We start from the raw sequence: 24,257 nt of genomic DNA, 5'->3' as shown, positions 1-24,257 counted from the left end.
GCACGCAACAGTTGGTTTAGTTTTATGCTGCCAGGCTTTTGCATGTTGTGTCCTTTTGGTTGTACAGTTGGCTTTATAAAGGGTTACAGGTGTTCACTGTGGTCTGTTATTAAAAAAATCTATAAAAACAACCCCAAGACCTACCGTTTTGGGTATCTCTGCATGGGTCAAAAGGTTTGGATTCATAATGACAGCTCAAATCTGCCTGGATTTGCGTTTTGCCCCACAGCCACTCAGAACTGCACAATAGGCAGATTTTCCGATTGTCTAACTTCATTTAGTGATTTTTTTAGGTCAGTGGGGGTGGGTGTCAGCCAAAGGTTCATAGCTGTTGAACAGGATGTACACCTCAGCTCTAGCTCTTCAGTGGAGTAAAAGAAGGCACTCATCCAGTACATGATCCAGTGTAATGTTTCATGAAATTACAAAACCACGCACTTGCGTGAATTTGCTAAACAACAGTCACATAAACAAAAACCGAGAGGGTTTACTGTGCCACTGTGCAAGTATAATTCATGTATGATTACTGCAATATGCAGGTTCTTTTAGAGCAGCTACAATTCACTTTACTATGTGAGAAAAATAGTCCCTTGCTCAGTTCAGGAGATCAGTACAGCCTCTTCATGGCCTCGAGTGGCGTTCACGCTCAGTTGTTGCATCTCCTCAGCAGACGTGATCTGAACTGCAAGACGGTAGACTGTCAAAAATAACACTTTGGTAGGCACGTGCCTCTGTGTGTCGATGCATTTAATTTAGAGAAGAATTTAAACTAGAGAACCTGCATATTTATCTTCTTATTGTGTTCATCCTGTTTCCCCTGCAGATTTCAACATCAACGTTCACATTCAAAGCGCTTTTCTGTCTTTCTAGGCCAACATCGGGCAAGACGAAGACTTTGAAGCTGCCCGGAAAAAGGCGGAAAGCCTTGGTGCAAAGAAGGTAAGTGTCAGTGAAACAGGATGTTGTATTTGATTAGGATTTGTTTGCAGCGTGAGCAACATCAGAGAATGTCAGCTACAATGCTTTTAATGCTTATGCACAGCCCGACTAATCCTGGATTTCTGGCACTGATCCCAATACTAATATTTTTTTCTAGATGTAGAAGTGTTGCAGTTATAGTAAAGGCGGAAAATTGTTTTTAATTTCATTAGGATTTTATTTCACGGACGAGTTAGCAAGGCAGTGCTTGATTCTGCACCACAGTCAGAGTCACAGTCAGTCTTCTGGACAAATGACATGATGGAACCATTTTAACAAAGCCCTGTTCTGTGTCCTCGCCTCTGTGGCTGTGCAGGTTTTCATTGAAGACCTCCGTACAGAGTTTGTGGAGGACTTCATCTGGCCTGCAGTTCAGGCCAATGCTGTCTATGAAGACCGATACCTGCTGGGCACTGCGGTAGCACGGCCATGCATTGCCCGCCGTCAGGTGGAGATTGCACGCAGGGAGGGAGCCCAGTATGTCTCACATGGTGCCACTGGAAAGGTAAGTGAGACAATGGGCATGGAATTATGCCGTGTGGGGTAAAAATGTCCAAAATCTGCAAATGTGATTCCGGGAATAAGTTTACATCTTTATTTTTTGAAGAGCAGGGACATAAAAGCAAATGCAGGGCTTGTGAAACAAGACTAAAGCATCAGCTTTCTTATTATAAATTAAGCCTCAGACATGGCAGTTAAAATTGAGGTGTTTTGATCCCAACCAATTTCAAAGTACAGACTTATTAGCTAGGTCTAGGTCTAGCTAGGTCTAGCTCTCTTTGCACAGTTGCTTATTAACCTAAATAAGACTACAAAGTTAAAATCTACCCTTCCTCTTCCTCAGAAACCCTTTCTATTTAGTCCTTTGAAAAGAAACAGGCATTACAGCTGAATAACAGCTGTCTTATTTCTAAAGTGAGCCTTTTTAATGGGAAAAAGCGTACAGCTCAAATGGTAAAATAGGAGCACAGAGTTTATTTGGTCAGAGTTGATAATTTAACAGATCAGGACAACTTTGAGTCATCTAAAGTTCAAGTGTCCTGACTGCAGCTCTACCAGATGAAGATGTTTTCAGGCTGCATGCCAAGAACTTTCTCAGCCTAGGTTGTGAAAGTGACAGTTTGTGATGTTCTCATTATTTAGACTTACTGCAGTTAGCCACACTTTCATGCTATTGTTTTCATATCCCGATTTGACCCGATGTATGTTCAGAGCACAAATTTAGCTGCGTTAGTAATAGTTCCTGTATATTTACACTGCAAATTTATGGAGATTTTTCTGGGATTCATAATATATTTTCAAATATATTTCTGGAAAATAAAAAAACCCTTTAAAAAACATGTTGTACTTTTTAAATACATTTTCGTTCTATTATTTTACGTCTTTTCTGAAATGCAGTGTCCACATGTTGCCTATAGATGGAGTCAAAAACCACATCATGGAGTTAAAGTACAGGTTTAAAACATTGTAACTTCTTATAGCTGTGTGAGAGGCCAGCGACCTGTCCAGGGTTTACCCTGCCTCGTGTGTCAAAGTGCAGCCCATTTATTCTTTTACTATTTGTGTTGATAATGAGGAAACTATGGAAGCTTGTTTAAGCCACAGAAAAATTGAGTTAGTAAGCCAAAAGTAACTATTTTTAAATTTTAGGATAATAATCCAAAACTCTAAATTGTAGATAACAAAAAATGTTTAGTAGGTGATTTTTTTGTTCTAGTGTCAGAAACAAGCTTCTATAGAAAGAGACAGTAGAGAAACAACTACTAACAACTAAGAAACAACTAAAATTTAATCAGTTCATCCATTAACACAAAAAGTAATCAACAATTCTAAAAAATTTGAGTCAGTGTGAAGTAAAATAGTTCATTTTAAGGGTTTTTTTTTTGCATAGTAACTGTGATTCATTTGGTTTTCTTTACTGTCTTTGATAGTACATGGAGGGCATTTTTGAGTTTAGGATGTAGTTTGGGGAAAACTAATTGTTTGAATATGTAAACTTGGGGTTTGGGGTCTTTTCTGGCCCTTAATAGATAAAAAAAAATAAAGCAGATTATTAGTGAAAATATGAATAAATGATTAAAAATGTTAGCAATGGCCCTGCTGTGCACTTTTAATCATCTGCGTTTATTGTAAACTGATACAACAAGTAACACAAGAAACATCGAGTTGAACTGTTGTTTGCACTTTTCAGGGAAATGACCAGATACGCTTTGAGCTAACATGCTATGCCCTCTACCCTGAGGTCAAGGTGAGTTTGTTTATTTATTGTGTGGATGTAATTTACTGACACTGTGGAGTAATGTCAGTATAGCTGGAAAGAGTTTCTCTGTTTGTGTTCTTTAGATCATCGCACCCTGGAGGATACCCGAGTTTTACAACCGCTTCCGGGGGAGGACGGACTTGATGGAGTATGCAAGGGTAACTCCGTCAGTGGCATAATGTCAGAAACACAATTATTTTACCACCTTTATTTTCATAGCAATGGGTCTGTTAACATTTTCAAGGTACAGATTCAGCCTTTGACTAAAAAAAATCCTAACAATTACCTGATCAAATCTCCAAGTCTTAAAAGTACCATCCACTTAATAGTGACATTAACATTGTCCTGAATTATTTTGAAAAAAACAATTATTAAGCATGCAGTGGACTACCAAAAAAGGAGATTAGAGGCTATATTATAACGAACATTTTGTATTGAAAGGTTTAATTATTTATTACCTCAGATTCTCAGATTAAATTACATGGACTACTTGTATTCTGGTGGACGTTTGTCGATGTAGTCGCATCCAAAAAAAAATGATGGGCCGACCAGTTTTTCCCCACTAGAGGGTGGTCATGATGTTTAGCCAACACCTTTCAGGCAAGCCTGTGAGTTAATTGTGAAATGTACCTTGTCTTAAAGCGCAGATTTTTTTTTTTTTTTTACTTTAAAAAAATAAAATTAAATAAATATAAATAAATAAATAAATAAATATATATATATATATATATATATATATATATATATATATATATATATATATATATATATATACATACATACATACATACATACATACATACATACATACATACATACATACATACATACACACACACACACACACACACACACACACACACACACACACACACACACACACACACACACACACACACACAAAATGTCTTTGTCTGTAATCCTTCAGTCAGAACCTTCTCAGTGGAGACGTACCCTTTTGCAAGTCGCGCTCACAGGATGTAACTTAAAAGCTTCTTTTGCTGTTAAACTGTAGGAGCATGGCATCCCTGTGCCTGTGACCCCTCGGGCACCTTGGAGCATGGACGCCAACCTCATGCATATCAGGTGAGCAGGACTGGTGTGATGCATCTTCTTTAGCTCTTATTTCAGAATCTTTGATTTTATTTTATTTTTTCCAGTGAGAAACTTTAATTGTTCAAATTTCTTTACAGCTACGAGTCGGGCATCCTGGAGAATCCCAAGGTAAGCTCGCAATGTTTAATAAAAGGAAACATAATTCATCATTTTTTATATTTAATCCTGCAGGGACTTACTTGTGTTAATTTTGAATTTATATTAAAGCTGTTACAGTATAATACTTGTTAACTAAAGAAATGCCTTCTAATATGCTGTTCTGTAACTGTTCTAAGAAAATAGACCAAAAATTGTTTTGTGCAGACTGTCTGAGGCATTTTTTTCTAACCTTCCTCACTGACACCCCTGTTCAAGCTTGTAAAAACAAGAGCTGATCAGAAGAGTTTTGCACAGGTGCAAAAACAATTTAAGTGAACCTGAAAAGGTAAGGTAAGGTTTTGCCTAAACTTCTGAAGGATGACATCATCTTCAGATCAGTACCTGTTCTTGAAATTGATCGTGAGAAATAGAAAGAAACCTGCATAAGCCGCTTGACGTACATCTCATTTTTGACCATTGTGAGTCATCTCTTCAGCATCCATCTCATGCGCACACGCCGAACTAACAGACCTAATGCTGCGTTTTTGTGTGTACGTGTGGTTAAATGTGTCAGACACTCGGAGGGACACATCAGTAAACCTTCCCTTCAGTCGTCTGACCAATGCCAGCCCTGCCAGAGACAAACATGACTCACTCTCCCACAGTGCCATGGGTGAGTCAAGGGTTTGATCTCTGCAAGGTTAAAGGTCAGTGTAGTACATACAGGTTGCCCCCAGTGACCCCCCCACGCCCCCCAGAGCTCCCATCCCTCGGTCGTTGTGTCTGTGCCTCTGTCTCTCCTCACCCCGGGTCCTCACCAGGCCCTGGGAAGAGCCTGGGACACACAGACACTGACTTGTCGTCAGCAACGCTTCTACTAATTCCCGATTTCATGGGAGCCTGGGAGGGGGAAGGGTTAGGGCGTTGCGCCCAGCTGGGGCCTCCTGAGTTCCAACCCCAACTCCTCGGGACCTCATTGTTCCACTAGTTGCGCCGCCGCAGGCTGCGACGTGGGAGGGGAGCCATTTCATCATGACACCGTGACACCAAAATGTCACCAGTAACAGTAAAGTACAAAGACAGTGCGCCAGACAGATGAGTCCCCAATGGACGGGGTGTCACAGGGAGGCGAGGGGTCCTGCGCTGCTGGAGCGGAGATGCAGGGGCAGGGCCACTGTAACTCACAGACCTCCATCTCTTGCTGTCTTTCTCTGTCCCTTTCCCACCCCTCCGCTGCCTCTTTAGTGGCCGTCCTGTGGAGAAATGTTTTGAAAAGAATGAGACGAACTAGCTCAATAGCATAGCGATGTATGATGATGGTATTGTGTGTGTGTGTGTGTGTGTGTGTGTGTGTGTGTGTTCATGTTCATTCGGGAGGGGTTTGTGCTGAACCTTTTCTCCGATATTGAATCGATTCATGGCCTTAAATACAATGAAATATTTATGGCACCGAGGTCTGAAGTGGTAAAAGGATTTGAATATATTACTCCAGAGCCTGAAATGTGGGACTAGGTAGAAATTTCTTTACAAAAAAGCAAAAAGTTTTCAAGTCTTTTTGTTAACATTTTAATTAAAAAAAACAAAAAAAACACCAGTGCAATTTAAACTTGGGGGGTAAAAACAAAAAAGCCACTTCCCCCTCCAAATTCTTAAACCAGCAGGTCACATTCTGATCTACCTGAAGGTCATCTGATAGAGGTCACCTTGCTCTCTGTACCAGCCTGTCTCTCTGCTCCAGTTACAGCCCTGAAGGCTGAGGTCGGGCCGCGACTATTCAGACGATACAATAGTCCCCCCCTCTGTATCTGTGATACAATGGTCCCTCTCTGCTGAACACCGTCAGATTAGAAAATATCCAAATGGTCGCTCATATGTTCGTCTGTAGATAAGCGTCAGCAGTTCAGGTTACTCTGTGATTAACACTGTATCCTTCCTGATAACCTCAAACCAGGTCACCTACACCACAATAGGCTGCAGGCTTTTGTTTACTCATCTCCATATGGCAACGTTAACCTATGTGAAGACATGCATTCATGCCAGCTTTAGCTAGCTGTTGCAGACTGTTGGCATGCATCTGATAAGTGCACTGATGTAGTGGTTGTTATAAAGTTATTAGATTCTGGTGTTGCTGGGAACATGAAGGTGTAGTCTGTTTTGTCTCCTGCTTATTCTTTACTAATTAAGAAGAGATATTAGAGACTGTAATGAATATGAATGTGCAGGGTTTTAATGCCTAGGATTTGCCTAATTACATTTCTGGAAACAAAATGCTAACTAGGAAGGCGATAAACAAATATTATGTGCTGTTATATGTTTTTTTTGACTTCATAGACCACCACCTGTTGGCAAAACAGCTGAGGTTTTAATTGTTGCTTAGCACCTCTTATGTTCTGTCATCCATCATGTGTGGTAAACAATCCGGCACTTGTGTTTGGATGTCTCCACATCCTCAAGCTTCCTCACTGTCCCCGCTCTCTTCGTTCCTCCGCACATGAGCAGTCAGAGTCTGCCCTGAGGCAGCTTGACACTCGTCCTGAGTCATTAAAACATCACCTCGGTCTTAATTATAGCCTCTGTCAGTGAGTTTCCCCGGGCCTGCTTCTTTTTTCCTTTTTTCTTTGATCCGGGAGCTGATGGCCCACTGCTCCCGTTGACCAGGAGTAAAGGAGCGAAACGCCGTGCCCCTGCCCACCTAGAGGAAATGAAAACTTGTTTGCTGCCGTTCACATTTGATCGCTGGAAAGATGGATGGTCGGAGGACTGCCTGTAGGGGTAGGAAGTGGGCTCGTAGGTGTATGTATACATGTCAGTGTGCGCTCTGAAGCAAAGAGGTCAGTATTTGTCATGCGCCTTCGCTGCTCTCAGGTCTCATTAGCCTGACCTGTGCTACTCGGCGAGTGCTCTCTGCGCCCATCTAAGCATCGTCATCATCGCAGCTTTGCCTTCATAGACAAGCGCCTGCTGTCCTCATTAAATTCAGCCCAGGATGTGACACTATCCAAGGGCGCTATGAATATAAATATCTCTACAGCACAACACGAGCATATTGTTTTATTCTTGTCTCAATTTGCCATGTTTGCATTTTAAGGAGAAGGACAGACTTGAAACGTGGTGATTTTAGGATCATTTCCAATCTGTTGCGCCAAACATGTTTTCCTTCTTTTTTCCCTCTTTTTTTTTTTTTTTTTTTTTTAAACCATCCTCTCCCGCTCTCTTCCCAAATCCTGCTTTCTCCTCCTGCCATTTCTGCTTCTTTTGGCCCCTTTTTGGCTTTGATTGAAAACCAATGAGGCGACTAATAAGTGGAAAGATAGAAATTTACTTGCTTTAAGTTCATGCGTCAGCCTTCTCCTTTTGCTGCCCGGGCCACGTTTAGCACAACAATATCGCAGAAGCAAAGACTGCCAAAGGAGCTGCTCTGTGCTACATGATGGTGCGCTTCACGCCCCATTTCCCACCAATACCCCGTCGCCCCCCCGCCTTCGCCATCTCTACCTTTTCCTCTCTTTCAGGGCCACGGCTTTGGGACAGGTCCACCTGCAGGGGGTTTGAATTGAAATGCATTGATCTCTCGCTCACTGGAAACAACCCTGTCCCTTTACGTTTCCTTTTTTCCCCCCTTCTTTTTTGTATTCAGTAGTATGTAAGTTCAAGCTCTCAGCTTTGGCATCACATTACTGCTACTATACTTTTTAAATTAATGATTTTTTTTTTTAGCTGATCGTGTGAAAATACTTTAGTGGTTATTTTAAACTCGGACGTTCTTCAACAACAAAAGCAGGGAGCCTAAATGAACAACTTCTTGTTAATTAAATGATAATTAAAAGACCATAAATGGAAAAAACTATAAACAACAGGTTTCCTGTAGTGTAGCATCCCGCCACCTGCAAGTATTCTTCCAGCTGGTGCCTCTCATGTGCTGTGTTGCATTTGCAGGTTAGAAAAAGATTAATTCCCTCTTTCCCTCTTCCCTCTCCAAGAGTAAGCATCAAAAGGCTTTTTAGGGCAGTCATTTTGTCCCTCTCCCATTCGCTCTCATTTGGCATCTTTCAGGGCACTGAGGCAGAAAATGAAGGAGAGGGAGACAGCCGCCTTCCCAGTCAATTTCGGTGTTTAGTTAAAAGGAAGGAAAGTGATTGCGCTGCTCGTTTTCTCCTCACTGACAGGCGGCGAGCGGATGCCGATTAGTTATTGAATGATGATTTAGAGTCTGGTAAAGCTTTCCATTTAAATGCACCCAGTGGTTATTTTGCATAGTCCCCCTGCAATTTGCCTCAGCTCAGGAGACATTGGCCATCATCTTGTCCTAATGCCGTGTAATTGTTGGAGGGGTGCATCGCTGGGCAGGCACGTCAGACCACCACGCTCTTTTAGTTCCCAGCCGTGACTTTACTGAAATCGCTCCCGGCTCCCGCCAGCTGGAAAAAAGAAAAACGACAAATGTCTGTCAACGAGGACAACTTTAGTGGATTTTAGGGTGTAGACTTGAAGGTCTTATTGTGCGATGCCCATTTAGGGGAAGATTCTTCATTTGAAAATAAAGCAGAAGGGGAAACGTCACTCAGAAAATCACAAGTGGAAAACTGGAAGATTAGAGAAGAGTGAGAGAATGGCAGAAACACGATAGAGTCGGCAGATTCTCTCAGACGGGCAGAGCTGCTGCTCAGATCGGTGCTGTCGTAGCATCAGTGGGGTTTTATTGTGTTTTTCACTTGTCAGGTATACACTGTTCTTTAGGATGTGAGTAATTTCATTCTCGTGCCCTTTCCCACTCTTTCTCGCTGTGTTCTGCTTTTCCTCGCCTTCCCCTGTGGTGCAGGGCCACATGGGGAAAATGAAACCAAATAGAGGAGAAAAATGGAACATTGATTTTTTTCCCCCTTTTTTTTGTCTTCACTAAAGTCCTGATGTCGTTTTCAGGTCTCTTCTTTTTCACGCATCATTCCCTCTGTTCTTCTGCCCGCCGTGTCCTCACACAACAGTCTCTTAATACTGTTTTTTTCTTCTTTTTTCTTTTTGATGAGGTCTCAAGAGGTCTGAGTTATTCCTCTCAGGGAGTGAAGTGTGTGAAATGGAGAGAGTGAGTGTGTGCCTTTGTGTGTTTTTCAGAGTCGTGCACCGGCTGACCTGTACCTGATGACCAAGAACCCAGAAGACTCTCCAAATGTCCAAGATGTGCTGGAGATAGAGTTCAAAAAAGGTTTGTGGGCTCGCCACATGTGTCACCTGTTGATCCCTCCATCAGTCTGCATCTGTCTTTTACCTGTTTTTGCAGTACTGTGCAAAAGTTTTAAGCCACCCATTGTTTCTTTTTGCTTTTATTCTGTTTCATTTTTGAAAGTTTTCAGTAATAGGTCTCCAGGTTTTTTTTTTTTTTTAAAGCTCTTTCAAAGTTTTTCTTTGACTGCTTTTTCACTCATTTTCAGCTCCGCCCTTGTATCTGCCCATTTTCAGAACACCGCTTTTTGTTAAGCCAATGATCAGTGAGTCATTCAAGCTTAAAAAAGACACCTGTATTGTCTACAATAACAGACAGCTTAGCAAAGAAACTGTTTTAAATGGTATATTTGGGTGCTTTGTTACTACCACGCGGTGGCAAAACACATAATTTGCTGTAATTTCTTTTGCTGAATCTTTGAAAAATGCCCAAAATAACAGTTTGACAGAGATGGCGTAGGATCAACACACAGAAGAGCTTTAAATGTCCTTAAAGAAGCCCAGAGAACTATTCCTGAAGACTATTTGAATACATTACAAGAAAGCTTGCCTAATAAGAAGTGTAGAAGAAGAAGAAGCATGTACTTTTTATACTGTTTCTGTTTGCACATCTTTTAATAAATTGCTGCAGCTTTTCCCACAGTTTTGTTGCAAAATATAAAGAAATCAGGGAAGGTGCAAGCCCTTTACACAGTACTGTTCATGTATATGATGGAGGAGTTTGTATAGAACTTTCCAAAACACAGAGTAAAAAGTCTTTCACAGTTTGAATGAAAGCTACACATTAAAGATACGTATACATGTTCCAAGATACAGACAAATAATTAAACATGGAGTCACATATTCATTCCAACATACACACAAACAGATGTAAACGATGGTCCAGAGTAAAGAGAAAAAGATTAAGGGAAAGATAACCTGTAAAAATTAGTTTTCAGCAGCCGTTTAAAGCAAATCACAGATTTGGCCGGCCTGACAGGCTGAAGGAGGCTTTTCCAAAGTTTGAGCACCGCAGTCTCAAAAGCAGTCTCGCCTCTGACTCTAAAGTAAGAGGGTGGAACAGTTAGGAGACCTTGATTCAGCCATTTGAGAAGTCTGCTGAAGCGATGATGTCTCAGTAGCTCTAATAAAAGAAACAGGGGCCTGTCCATGTAGAGCTTCATATGTTAATAAATTTCACTGGGAACCAGTGAAGGGAAGAAAGAAGGTCTGTAATGTGTGAGAATATGCGTTCAGCACTAAACGGAGACTGGCTAAGGAGGACTGAGAGATGCACATCAAGAGCGAGTAAGAGTAATCGAGGGAGGAGAAGATTAAAGAGTGAACTAAAAGTTCAAGATGACTGAAGGACAGTGAAGGCTCGATTTTTGTGATACTTCGGAGGTGAAACCTTTATCATGCGAATTGAAAACAGACAATTCAATTGACCTGTTGACATGTATTTGATGAATAATTGAAGAATGGATGTGGTGATGGAGGACCTGCACAGGGTTGGTGTGACGGATGAGCCACTGTGGTGACCTCTAAGAAGGAGGTGAATTATATGGAGGATAATCACGCAGTGTTTTTAGTTTCATTTCTTTGGCCTCTGCCTTACTTTGTGTTGCTCCATCAAACCTGGAGACATTCTGTTGCACGTCATGCATAAACATTCAAAAAATGTGTTAAATGTAAACATTTCGGAGCTTCTGTTAATCATCGTTAAGAGGTCGCGTCCACTATCGCTCACTGTCCACTGCAGGCCGTACCTCATCTTGTTACTTAACACTGATGGTTACAGCTGTAGGGCTACAGATCTGAGGCTGACTCAGCTGCACTTTATCACCATTTCTGACCACCCAGTCTTATCCCTAACCCCTCACAGCATTACTTGGTCCCAATCTGCCATGTTTGACCCGGGGGCACACACACAGGCCGGAAGCATTAACTCCAGCTAATACATTGAGCCCTGAGGGGCCAGGGGAACGCTCATTAGATATATTGCTACGAGGCTCAGGGTGAGTAGTAGAAAGTGTCACATGTTTGTGCAAAAAGAAAACTGCAAGACGCATCCAAGCCTGGGGCAAATGGCACAGATGTCCCTTCATCGTGGTTCCTCGGTGGAGGTTGAACTACGGCAACATCAATAGGCTGAGGAGACACTAGCGCCTCTGATTGAACAGACTTAGTGGGCAGCTTTACGAGCTATAAGCTATAAGGGTAATTTAAGGGAAGTTCAAAAGTTTAGCAGGAAATTTTAAAGAGCAAATGAAAATGCCTTTCAGTGGATCCGCAACGAAAATGGATACCCCGATCTCTCTTTACCAGTTTCCCCCAAAGAAATGTTTAACTCCGAAACAAGTTGCTCGGCGTCGGTTATCTGGAGATGCTTTTGTAAAACAGCGATGCTCTAGTAAAAGCCCGGTCTGGTTTCGCGGGCCCTTTGCATGCCTGTGCTCCATTTTCACACATATTCTCTGTGCCTTTTATTGAGCGCTCTATGACAAAAGCTGTTTTAGTTGTCCACACAAAGGCCCAAGCCTACTCCTCCCTCTGAGCACAAGATCAGCACAAGAATGTTTCATTTCATTCCCCCTCCCACCTTTTCATCCCTGCCTTTCTCACCAACGTTTTCTCACTGATTAAAAAAGAATATTTAACGACAGGAACCTTTCTACCCCCGTCAAACGCTCCGTTCCCCCAATCCTCTCCCCTTTTTTTAAGTGAAAAAAAAAATCATCCCTCCCTCCTTTCTTGCCAAAGAGGTAAGGAGGAAAAAGAGACACAGAGGAAAAATGTAAAGCAGTAATTTTTCCTACAACTGTGTCTGCGCTCCCATTGTCTGCACTGTTAGGCCACAAAAAAAAGAAAAGAAACTGAAGAAAGGGGATCATGAGTGGAAAAATACCCCCTCGGTAAATGATAGAACCCAGAACAGCGCAAGGACGAAAAGAGCCGACCCCTGCACTCCCACGTTCAGACGCTCAGCTAATTTATTTAAACTTTTAATCTAATTATTAAATATCTAGGAGAGGTTTTTAAAAAACACACTGCCCTCTCCTGCTTTCACTCTTTTTTTCTTCTTCCCCTTCTTCTTCTTCTTCTTCGTCTTCCATGGGAGCCACCATGATTCCCGCGATATGAGAATGGGCTGTCAACAAAGCCCTTGTCTAAAAAAATTAGCCAAGTCCCTCACATGTCAGTCCCATTAGAGCTTAGCAAACGCTAGCTGAAAAGCAGAGAAGTGCTGCTCTTCTCTTCAAAGCTGTTTGACTGACAACTGCAAGCACGCTCAAGTGTGTGTAGGCCACGGGATGGACAGCGCAGCGGATTTCGTCCTGCTTCCTCCTTGCGTAGTCTTAAAAAGGATATATACCCCCCCTCCTTCCACCTCCACCTTTGGCCTGCGTTGCTTTATCAAAGGCCACGAATAAGCAGGTCTATGACAGTGATTGATGCGCACTTGGGTTAAGTGTGCGGAGAGATCGTGGGCGTCTAAAGAGCAATAGGAAGATGAGTGCAGGTGCTTTAGCTTCCAGCACATGCGCAAAACACACACAAGAAGTGAGAAGGAAAAAAACCTCTGAGCTGAAGAGAGTATGGGTAACAAAGCTGTGTGTGTAATTGAATTAGGTAAAGCCAGCCCACAATTTCACAGCTTTCATATGAGAAGGGCCTTTGAATTTATTAGCCCTTCTCTCCATCTCCTTTTGTAATGGCTTTCACTTTTAGCTGGAGACTATTTATTTGACTGGCTGAGATAATAAGCGCTTGTCAGCAGATTTGATAAACTCTCCTTTGTTTTTTTTGTTTTTATATCTGTTCAGTGAAAATTAATAATTTGTTTTTTAAGCCATTTGTCCAAAACATTTTTTTTAAACTAGACTGTGAAAGTAAACTTTATAACTCTTTGATTCTTTGATGTGTTTCTTGTGTTTTTGAGCGTTACATTAATTTATCAGCTGCCTGCTTTGCTGTAGTTGTTCTTTGTTGTATCAGAAAAACAGAGAACTTGGATATCAGCCTATAGATACAATTTTGTTCTGTTTGAATCTCAGATGTAAGAAAGCATGATGTAGAGGATGGATAACGGCCTGCATCAAAGCTATTTTAGTTACTATTTATGATTCTGTTTCTATGTTGGTGTTAAAAAAAATCTTTTTTTCTAAATCAGTATTTTATTCCTGCAGGTGTTCCTGTCAAGGTGACCAATATGAACGATGGTATTTCCAAAAACACAGCACTGGATGTCTTCTCTTACCTCAATGAGATCGGGTAAGCATTTTTCTGTGGCTTCAAAACAACACGCACCTTCTGTGTACGCCTGTAAGTAAGCCTCTCTATCAGGATCGTGTCCCCAGAGGTGGAGCAGTGGTTAAGTTTACCACCTCTAGAATGATGTCTGTCGCTGCTGGCCCTGGGATCAACTTCCACCAGTTTTCCCTCCTGCGTTTCTCTTCCAGCCTTGTTTCCTCTCTCTGCTTTCCAACTGTCAGCGTAAATGAGAAATACTGAAGGTGAACCAGGCGACACCACAGAACAAACTGTTTTCCTCTGCTGCTTTTGGGTTTCAAGGTGTTTCCTGTGATTTTTATTTTACACACACTTTTTTTCTTTAATTCTTAACTTCAGACCTTCAGACTAATGCAGCACATTTCTATTGAGTTTAAGCACTCAGATTGTTTTCTTATTACAAAAGATTTTTAAGATGACACACACACACACACACACACACACACACACACACACACACACACACACACACACACACACACTCTGATTAATACATCAGGGGCAACTCTGGGGTTCAGCAAACCACGTCTCTGATCAGTGGAGGACATGCTCTACCAAGCAAATGCATCATTGTGCGAACAGTGCCCCTAATCTGTAGCCAGATGCTACAGGTGTGTGCTTTTATTAAACTTGTGCAATGATGTTGATGATGCATTCCTATGATTGCATGATTGGTGTGTATCTACCCAAGATATTTTGGGTTTATTTGAATTCTTACTGCTCTTTGACACAAGCACCCCAGAACAATAGCTGTATGGGCCACATTCAGGTGTCATTTTCCTGTAGTTGCTGTAGAAGCTGTTCATTCAGTATTAAGTAGCTGCGAGCCAAAGGGTCTTCAAGAATCACTTGTAGTAATTTATCGATCTCTAAATAAAAGAGTTTAACTTCAGGTAAAATAAACATTTATGTGTTATTTAAATGTTTTATGCCTCCACATTTGTAGTATAATTCTGATAAAGTCACAGCAGGCGGACATTGTGCCAGACACAACCCTGGTTTCTGGAGCTCTATTAGCCCTCTGTCCTCTAATAGGATTCCACTGGAATGTTCCAGATTTTGGAGAATTTCGAAGGAAAAGGGAAATCTGATAACAATTAAAAACACCTAAGTGTCAAGTGTTAATTTAAAGATCATGAGTAGGTCTTTTAAACTATGTATGACCATTTAATATTTCTACATTTCATTATCTGTTTCTTATTATCTCTTTCTCCGCCTCCTCTCTTTCATCTGCCTCAGTCATCATTGCTCTCTCTCCTCCCTCATTCTCTTTCTCGTCACCTTCAGCCTCAGCCAAGACTCCTGAACTCAAGTCAGGGGTCTAACAAAAGAAAATGTGGGTAAACATGCTTATTTATTACTGGTACCGCCATAGTTAGTTATTGCAGATCCGACATGCAACCCTCGGACTGGAGACTTCCAGGTAATGTTAGGCTCGAGTATTTTAAAAATCGCCCTTTCCTTCTGACAAATAGCTTGGTTGCATTCTCACATCATATCAGAGTTTGTTCACTAAGTGTGTGAGCCACTTAAAAGAAAGTTTCTCTAACAGCAGCTAATGGCAGCGCTCACTGATAGAAAAGTTCAGCATAACTTCAAAAACTCACCTCAGCATTGCTGTCATCAGAGAGAAGTGGGATTCACTGTTTTACAGCCTCATTCAGAGTAAACAGGCGTGGACACCTGGTACAATACAAGCTGAGGTGAACAAACGACAGGCTGTATTCACTACAGATGAACTCCAGCTAAAATGTATGAGGTGACTCGGGCAGGTAAAAATGTAAAATATTTCAAAATATTTCAAAATATTTTTATTTCTGATTTATTGCTAAGTGTTGATATTATTCAAACATGTTAAAATATATAGTTTGCACAAATATATTTGAGCTGGAGAAACATGCTGGCCGCCCGTGGCCATTGTTAAGGAATGCATAGCAGCTGGCTGAGCGTGTTATTCGTGGACTTTTATAGGCAAAAAAGTGTAACACACATTTTCAATCAACAATTTCCACCTGTTTTCTGCAGTGTGGCCCAAAATGTCACACAGATTGAATAGAAGGGAATTTCAAGGTCAACAAATTAGGGAATTGGCGGAGCACTTCTTCCTTTTTGATGATCTAAATAATTTAGGAGTTTATCCAACAGTCTTGTCTTTATCTCTTAGGGGAAAACACGGAGTGGGCCGGATAGACATTGTTGAGAACCGTTTCATCGGCATGAAGTCCCGAGGTAAGACTTAAAAATGTTTTGTTCTTCTTTGTCTCTTTTTTTGTGCCAGATTCACCATTCCTGACTTACTTGAGCAATAATATCCACTGTAAATGCAGTAAGGTGCATATATTTGCACTTACTCTGAACTGCCTCATAGTATTTTAATTTTACATGCACTGAAAGCCTTCCTTTCAACATCCAGAGCTTTCATCCAATTTGCAGTTATTTTACATGAATGCTTCAAGTGTCACCTCTGCTGTTCTACTTCCATAAAAGTGGGCCGGGTGGCGAGCACGCTTCTTAAGAGAAATGTTTTTCCTGTGGTTCACCTGGAATCATAGACTCCAAAGTTGCTTCCATTCACTTATGCATGCACACATACAGAAAACACACACCGTGAAGAGGAAAGGTGCACACGCTCCAGTGGATACACACAAATGCACAGTCGATCACGTATCTGCGCACACATCGCTCTAGGATGTTTTTTTTGTCTCTTTATCTTCGGCATCAGCAGGCAACTTGAAAAGCTTCTTTGTTAGGTCTCTACATGTATTACCACAGCAAATATACAGGGCCAGCGAGCAGCCCTGGCCTTGCGAGACACGCTTACACAAACTGTCCTCTTCCTCCCCGACACTATGTGCTATGATTGGCAAATTGACTGGCCAACAAACTGTGGCTGTGGCGCCACTTGGCAGGTAGAAATTGGAAAATGGGAAGCCCACTTTTCTCTCCCCTCGACTGAACAAAAGATCAAAGCTGTTTCCTACACTGAAGCAATAGGAAGAGGTGGAGCAAGAGGTGCCCGAGTGGTTGAATAACTACCATCAAGTGTTCACGTTGCTGTCCTCGGAAACGGCACTCGTGTTAGCACAATAGAAGATGGGAGGAATTGAACGGGGACATGTCATTTGTGTTGGGTCATATTTATTTGTGTGGGGTCAGGGAGGCGGCAAGGATTGAAATGGTTTGTCAAGAATCTTGTCACTGTGCTACAAAGCATTCAGCAGCCTGTGTGCCAGACTAACATTTCCCTCCTGTCAAAACACTGTCAGACCTCTGACCAGTGCACCCATGATGGCCTCAGCAAAAAGCAGTCGGAAATGGCCTCGTCTTTTGATGAGCGGGCTGCCTCGTCAAAAACTGCTGTCAGACATCAAGATGCTGGCTCTAAAAATACTTATAAAAGTCTTTTTTTTAAATGTCTTCATCTAAAGAGTCCCACCAATAATTAACCAGCTCATCTTGATCTAGAACAGGGGTGGACAACTCCAGGCCTCGAGGGCCGGTGTCCTGCAGGTTTTAGATATCACCCTGGGTCAACACACCTGAATCAAATGATTAGTTTGTTACCAAGCCTCTGGTGAACTTCAGGACATGTTGAGGAGGTCACCCCTGATCTAGAAGATATTTAGCTTTATTCGCTTGCTTGCGCTACCTGTTTATGCTCAGCTAACAGTTTGCCTGAAGGGTCAAAGAGGATCAGCTTAAAAAGAATAAATTCCTGTCCTGAACCCCTGCAGGCCTGCAGCCATGGTTAGCATACCTGCACTGACTGTATAAACCTCAAAGCCACTGGATTTTCTTTCTTTAAGCCTAACTAAACTGCCACTGTTGGGGCTTAACCAGATAGCGTTTCATTGTTTCCTACTCTCCGTGAAGCTAGTTCTGTTTTTGGAGCACTTAAGCCGAGTTTTGTTCGGGGGCAGTTTTAACTCATTTATCTGATCGAGCCTAGAATGGAAATGTCTTTACGTGCCCTCCGTGGCCCAGGATCTCCAAAAAGCCACAAGCCGCTCTTGCGGCAGCCTTTTTGAGGCTTTAGACAATTAGCGGCGTCACTAATGCTTTGTTTTTTTACCTGCGAGCACAAAATAAATGCTTCTCAGATCAGCGGTCTTTAGGCTTGTACAGATTCGGATTTTACCTGACATTTAAGTGACAGCTTCATTTCTCCTGTCATCTACCTCATCTTTTCTCCCTCCCTGTCCAGAGGGGGTAAATTGCAGGGTAGTCAGAGCCGTGGTCCAGACTCCGGGCTGACAGGGGCCTCCTAACCTGTCACAGGCTGATCCATGTTTTGTGAGCACTGTGAAGGCCTGTCTGTCAGACGGCTGATGTAGTTGTTTGGCTGCAGTTAGTTCAAATGAACAGACCTTGTAGTTTATGTTGCTATGAATGGCCTGTGAAGATTATGCCTTGGAAGTAATTATGTGCACTATCCCAGTGCCTCTAAAAATATGATATTCATGAGCAGTCAGGCTTGTAAAGGTGCCAGCACTCTCATCTAAAACCCAGCTGAAGTCTTTTGTGCAAGTTTGACTTTGTTTTGTTGATTTTTGCTTTGGTTTGTTTAGGGATATATGAAACCCCAGGAGGTACAGTTCTGTTGAAGGCCCACTTAGACATTGAGACCTTTACCATGGACAAAGAGGTGCGGAGGATCAAACAGGGGCTTGGTATCAAGTTCTCTGAACTTGTGTACAATGGTGAGTGCCCAAAATATCTCATCTTAATTATGTTGTTTCCTCTTATTCTGTTTTTCTCCTGTGCAGTTCCTGCAAGAAAGAAGCAAACACGCTCAGTGCATCCGTACACTGCTGTGTGTTCAGTGTGTTTACACGTGTGTGTCGAGCTTTTCTCGGCTCAGGTGTCCTAATCCTCCCTTCTGCTCACTCTTCACCTTCATCCACATAATAGGATCAGTGCCATTACAGACTGACTACTAGGTTGCTTCAGTTATACCCTCCAGAGGCAGGAAACACACACACACACACACACACACACACAAAGGTGATACTTTGAGGAGGAGGGCAGAGATTAAACCCATTGTGGGTTTAAATCATTAATAACTCTGCAGATAGCAGACGGCTGGTAGTGGGGCTTATGTTAACAATCCACCTGTTCAGCATCTGTTTTTTTGCAATATTTACCTAAACAGTGTTTTATAGGAGAAGACACATTTGACACTAAACGACTGATTAGCGGTCAAATAAATGCTTAGTTGATTAAAATGAATCTAAATCCACTTGCAGAGGTTTAAAGAAAGCCCAAATCTTAAAGCATCACTTTCACATCACTTTTGAAAGCAAAAGACCAAAATGACGGATTTCTTTGATTGACGATTTAAAATAATAATTCGTGTAATCTTCTCAAACAACCACTTAACAGAGCCATGCTGGCATCTAGAAGCAGCTAACACGAAGATCAAAAAAGAAAGGAATGATTGTCTTTGAACATGGCCAGATGATGAGGTGGAGGTCAGCCTCTGGTGAGAGAAGGACCCCTGCTGAGTGGGGTGTGACTGACCTCTGAACATATATAGACGTGTCCCTCGCCCATCTGTCTTAGTGACTGATGATCCAGCTCATCAAAATTGGAGAAAAGAAAGGGGGAAAGGATCTTTACCTGAGACAGAAACGAGACCAGAGCAGAGAAAGAATTGTATCTCATAAAAGAGCGAACAGTCAGATCTGTGTGGCCATCCGTACTTGTATTCAATAAATAAGGAAAATACAGTGGAAAGATTTTAAGCAGTTTAGATGTTAAATTGTTATTCATGTGCCCAAACGTATCCATTACAAGGTGTCCTGATTCCAGGTGTTTGGCTTTACATGAAAACAAAGAAGCAACAGTGACGACTAAAGTCCCCAGAAAAACAACTTGTTTAGACCAACGTGCCTCCCAAGTGTCTTTGAAAAACCATTTGCAGGTGAACTGTGAAGATGGATTTTTAACACTGCATTAAAGTAAATAAGAAACAAAAAGTCAAAAGCTTCCAGGTTTTATTATAGCACTTATGTAGATCTTGGGCTGTGTGAGCAATACAAAAGTCAGCAACACAAGCACTTTTCCACAGTCGTGTAAGCAACAGGTAAGATCTTAAGAGTACAATAGTTTCTTTTTCTATAGTGTCCACAAAACAGGTGGACATGGCAACCATGATGATATTCAGTGGTTATTTTGGAACTAATATGAAGCCTTGAACTTCATTTATTATGGATGAAAAGCTAAATAACCAGCTAACGCTAACTAAGCTTAGTTTGCAAGGTGCATCCGTTCACTATGCGAGTGCCTCACATAAACCCTGATATCTTGTAGTTGGTTCCAATTAGCTTACAAATAAAGTTCACAAAGTTGAAAATCCTTCCATTAAAACACTTCAAAGATAATCTAAGGGTCCACTGACTCCAGTTAGCAGAGGTGAAGCTTAGCAGATGGTCTGCATCCACCTGTCATTCAAAGCATCCACATAGAAAGACACTAGAAGGAGAGGGAACCGTTAGTGATGTGAAGCAGGCGGGTCCTGATTAAACCTTTTCCCATTTTTGAAGGGACTGTTTAAAGTGATGACTGATAGAAGTGAAACGTACTGCTGACGTGCTAACTAAGCTACAGGGTGACCTTGAATAACCAATCATGACCAGCTGGCAGCTGTAAAGTGACAGCAATATATCACTGCTTTATATGTGGATGGGCATCTATAATGCATCATTTTAAGCCTTGTTACCATTAATACTGGCAAGTTATTAAAATATTATCTATGAACTACTTATAAATAGGCTGTACACATGTTTAATTATTCTCTAAATATGGGATCTTTGATGGGGACTCTATGGGGATTGACTCATTTTTGTGTGGATGCCTCAAGTGGTCATTCGAGGAACTGCAGGGTTTTTTTTGTTTCTTGTTTTTCAGCCCTGGTTTTGTCTTATCTCTCCATCTGCCTGGACTATAATAAAAACAACTCCTAAACCAACCCTTGCATTACAGGTTTCTGGTACAGTCCAGAGTGTGATTTTGTGCGACACTGCATCGCCAAGTCCCAGGAGAACGTGGAGGGCAAAGTGCAGCTATCTGTCTTGAAGGGTCAGGTCTACATCCTGGGACGAGAGTCACCCAAGTCCCTGTACAACGAGGAGCTAGTCAGGTAAGCAGAGGATGAAATACAAAAAAGTGCATATGTGTGTGTGGTTGTAAGACAGAAGTGACAGCTGCGTGTGGTGCTGCTCTGGTGCATCCACATGTTCACCAGTCGGCCTGTTATTAGGTCACTTTGACAAAGCTCTCTGATGATCTCCACATCAGCATACTTAACTGACCCTGCCTCACAAAGACATCAGAGAAGTGTCAGACTCAGTTCCTGCAGGGCAGACCTCAACACCCCCCCTCCGCCCCGGCCTCTTAGCTGTGGTAACAGTGGGTTTGTTCAGGAGGGTGACCCCTAATGCCCTCTGGGCAGGCTCAGCACTGACCAAAGTGAAAACCTCCTCCATATGTCTCTCCATCTCCACGTCAGTCACACACACACCAGTTGTACCCTAAAGTCAGAGAGCTAATGGTGTTTTCAGCCAGACGAGAGAGGTGATTTCACTCGGCTTTTAAGAGGAAAGCACCAGCATGTCATGCTAGTTAAGCAGGTCAGAAAGAGAGACACTAAAAACATGCCTCACACAGTCAGCCATTCAGTTCCTTAGACTGGTTTGGCAAGCGAAACAGCCAGTTTAAAAAAAGGAGAAAAAATCAATACGGTGAGTGTACATTTTGTCCTGTGAGAGAGGGGGAGATAAACAGAGATTATACTGTACTCAGACCAGGCACGCAGCCAGCTTTAGTAACCCATACTGGCTTGTTTCAGTTTAGTTTTTTTTTACTAATATTCAGTTTTTGCTAAACTTTCAACTCGTTTTAGATAAATTATAACTCCTCATTCCTTTAAACAGACAATTTGCTGTATGGTTTTAGTTGATGAACGCTTGTGTTTTGATACGAGGCTTCATTTTATAAAGTCACATTTCTCAGCAGGGATGATACGTCTGTGTGACTCAGTGTTGTGTTGCACCATCGCAAAGTCCTCGGGGCCACTGACAGATGGGCCAGTGGTTCCACATAAAGGGGCTCTTTAGAAACATCAGCCCCCCAAAAAACTCTCACATTAGTCTCAAATTTAGTCACTCACACTGACACACGGCTTTATTTCTTACCCACGGAGAGCAGGTTTTTCTTGATAAGGTGTTGTCTTTTCAGGAAAACACACGCCTGTGACTACAGACCTGTCGCCCTACATGCTAAACCTGAGAATAAATGCTTGAATTTACGAGACCAAGCCGACTCTCAGGTGCCTTTCAGCAGTTAAAAGCAAAAAGATATTCAGTTTCATATATACTTTTCTTTGTTGATCGTATACAACAAAGAAAAGTATGAAATTCTTTATATGTGGCAACGTGAAACCAACAAATGTTTGGGTTCTTACTAAAGTCTTAAGTAAGATGATGAAGTTATAAAGAAAATAGTCGTAATAGTTACAAAATTGATTTTGTTCATCTTCTGGCCTCTTCTATTTGTGCCGCACCAGTGCTCAGTTTCTGAAACTAGTGTTAGCATTAACATTTAACAACAATGAGGAAAACATGTCATACATTGCAATTTTTTAAAGATCATAGATCTCACTGCATTTTATAAGATCTGTGTTTGAGATACAGAATGTGCATATATAGAATAAAGACACTATTTTATTTCAGAGGTGCTCCTGGTGAGCTTTTGCTTTCGGTATGTAATTTTGCCTCAAAGTAAGAAAATAAAAACTCAGTGATACACCTGAAACAGGAATACGCTTTTATTTTTTCTGTAGTTATCGATAGCTTTCTCCAGGTAGCTGAGATGGTGGGACACCAGTATAACCAGAGTAGCTGTGAAAGCTACCCAATAAAAGAAAAGGAGCAAAAAGGGATAGTGACAGAAGCTAAAACCAAGAGTGAAACTTAGAAGGGGATTTGCTCAATGAAAAGAGCTCCAGGACTTGGGAAGGTTCAGAAGTTTCAGCTGGAATTATATCTACTAAATCAGTTAGCAACAAAGCCTAACAGCCTACCGTAATACAAAAGGGGCTTTAAAATGGAGGCAGCGGGTTAGGGTGCAGGGGGGAAGTTGTCTATTGGCACTTTAGAAGAAACTTTATTGGATTATTCTTTAATTGAGAACAATGGATAAAACAAACTGAATGAAAACTTGATCTATTTCGAGAAAATGCAGTGAACCAGAACTTAAGTGCTTTCTATTGTACAATAAAATGCATAAAATCCCCTAAAAATAAGTGTTAATACACACTCATTGGCTACTTTAGTAAGTATTGCAGCACTGGGTTGGACCCCCTTTGCCTTAATCTTTTATGGCACAGATTCAGCAAGGTGCTGAAAACATACTCCTCAGAGGTTTTGGTCCGAATCGACATGACAGCTTCACACAGTCGATGCAGATTTGTCAGCTTTACATCCATGATGAGATGATATCCTGTTCCAGCACATCCAAAAAGTGCTCTACTGGATTGTGCAGACCATTTGAGTACAGTGAACTCATTGTCATGTTCAAGAAACCATCCTGCTGGAAGGAGCGATCAAAGGACAGGCACACAGTGGTCCTAAAGGGATGGACGTGGTCAGAAACAATACTCAGGCAGGCCCCAAAGTGTGCTAAGAAAATATCAAACACACCAACAGGCTGAACTATTGATACAAGGCAGGATGGATCCATGCTTTCATGTTATTTACGTGAACTTCAGACCATGCCATCTGAATGCTACAACACAAATCGAGACTCGTCAGATCAGGCAATGTTTTTCCAGTCTTCTCCTGTCCAATTTTGATGCCTTGACCATGTCTACATGCCTAATCGCGTTGACTTGCTGTCATAATATTGGCTGATTAGATTTTGCTTTAAAAGCAATTAACCGAGCGTTCCTAACAAAGTGGCCATGCCAGACTTGTTGGAATGTTTTCCAGTTTCTACAAAACATGTAAAACTACTTAACAACACATTTTTATAGATGTAATATGTCATTGATATACAAACGAGTACTTACTTATGTATTAGATGACAAGCTTATTGTGAATTACTTCTTCGTTGCCACTGACAGATGGACGTACCTGACAGCGATACACCTGGAAGCAGCAATCTCATACACACACACTCTCACTTATTTGCCACTACATGAAAACCTGTCAAAATCACACACACACACACACACACATAGAGACCAGATTAGGCATGAAACCCCCGCTGACATCCTGTTGGCTCTCCACAGGCAACAGTAAACGGCGTCATTAACACAGTGGTAATACAGCCTTTC

General features: G+C 41.7%; 1 protein-coding gene across 1 annotated transcript in view; it reads left to right on the top strand.

Moving 5' to 3' along the window:
* ass1 (argininosuccinate synthase 1) overlaps positions 1-24,257 on the top strand; it is a 29,353-nt gene that overhangs the window by 3,767 nt on the left and 1,329 nt on the right. Inside the window, exons 3-13 of the mRNA XM_085358305.1 lie at positions 871-939; positions 1,295-1,483; positions 3,170-3,226; positions 3,322-3,396; positions 4,254-4,324; positions 4,432-4,462; positions 9,542-9,632; positions 13,819-13,903; positions 16,086-16,150; positions 18,490-18,621; positions 20,906-21,062. Coding sequence (XP_085214431.1) covers positions 871-939; positions 1,295-1,483; positions 3,170-3,226; positions 3,322-3,396; positions 4,254-4,324; positions 4,432-4,462; positions 9,542-9,632; positions 13,819-13,903; positions 16,086-16,150; positions 18,490-18,621; positions 20,906-21,062 — 1,022 coding nt within the window. The remainder of the gene's footprint in view (positions 1-870; positions 940-1,294; positions 1,484-3,169; positions 3,227-3,321; positions 3,397-4,253; positions 4,325-4,431; positions 4,463-9,541; positions 9,633-13,818; positions 13,904-16,085; positions 16,151-18,489; positions 18,622-20,905; positions 21,063-24,257) is intronic.

Source organism: Diplotaxodon limnothrissa, linkage group LG7 (assembly GCF_057381915.1).
Source record: "Diplotaxodon limnothrissa isolate DT_005_m linkage group LG7, D_limnothrissa_male_GT1.1, whole genome shotgun sequence".
Classification (NCBI taxonomy): domain Eukaryota; kingdom Metazoa; phylum Chordata; class Actinopteri; order Cichliformes; family Cichlidae; genus Diplotaxodon; species Diplotaxodon limnothrissa.
Note: the sequence above shows the minus strand (reverse complement) of the source record. Positions and strands in the feature narration are given on the sequence as shown.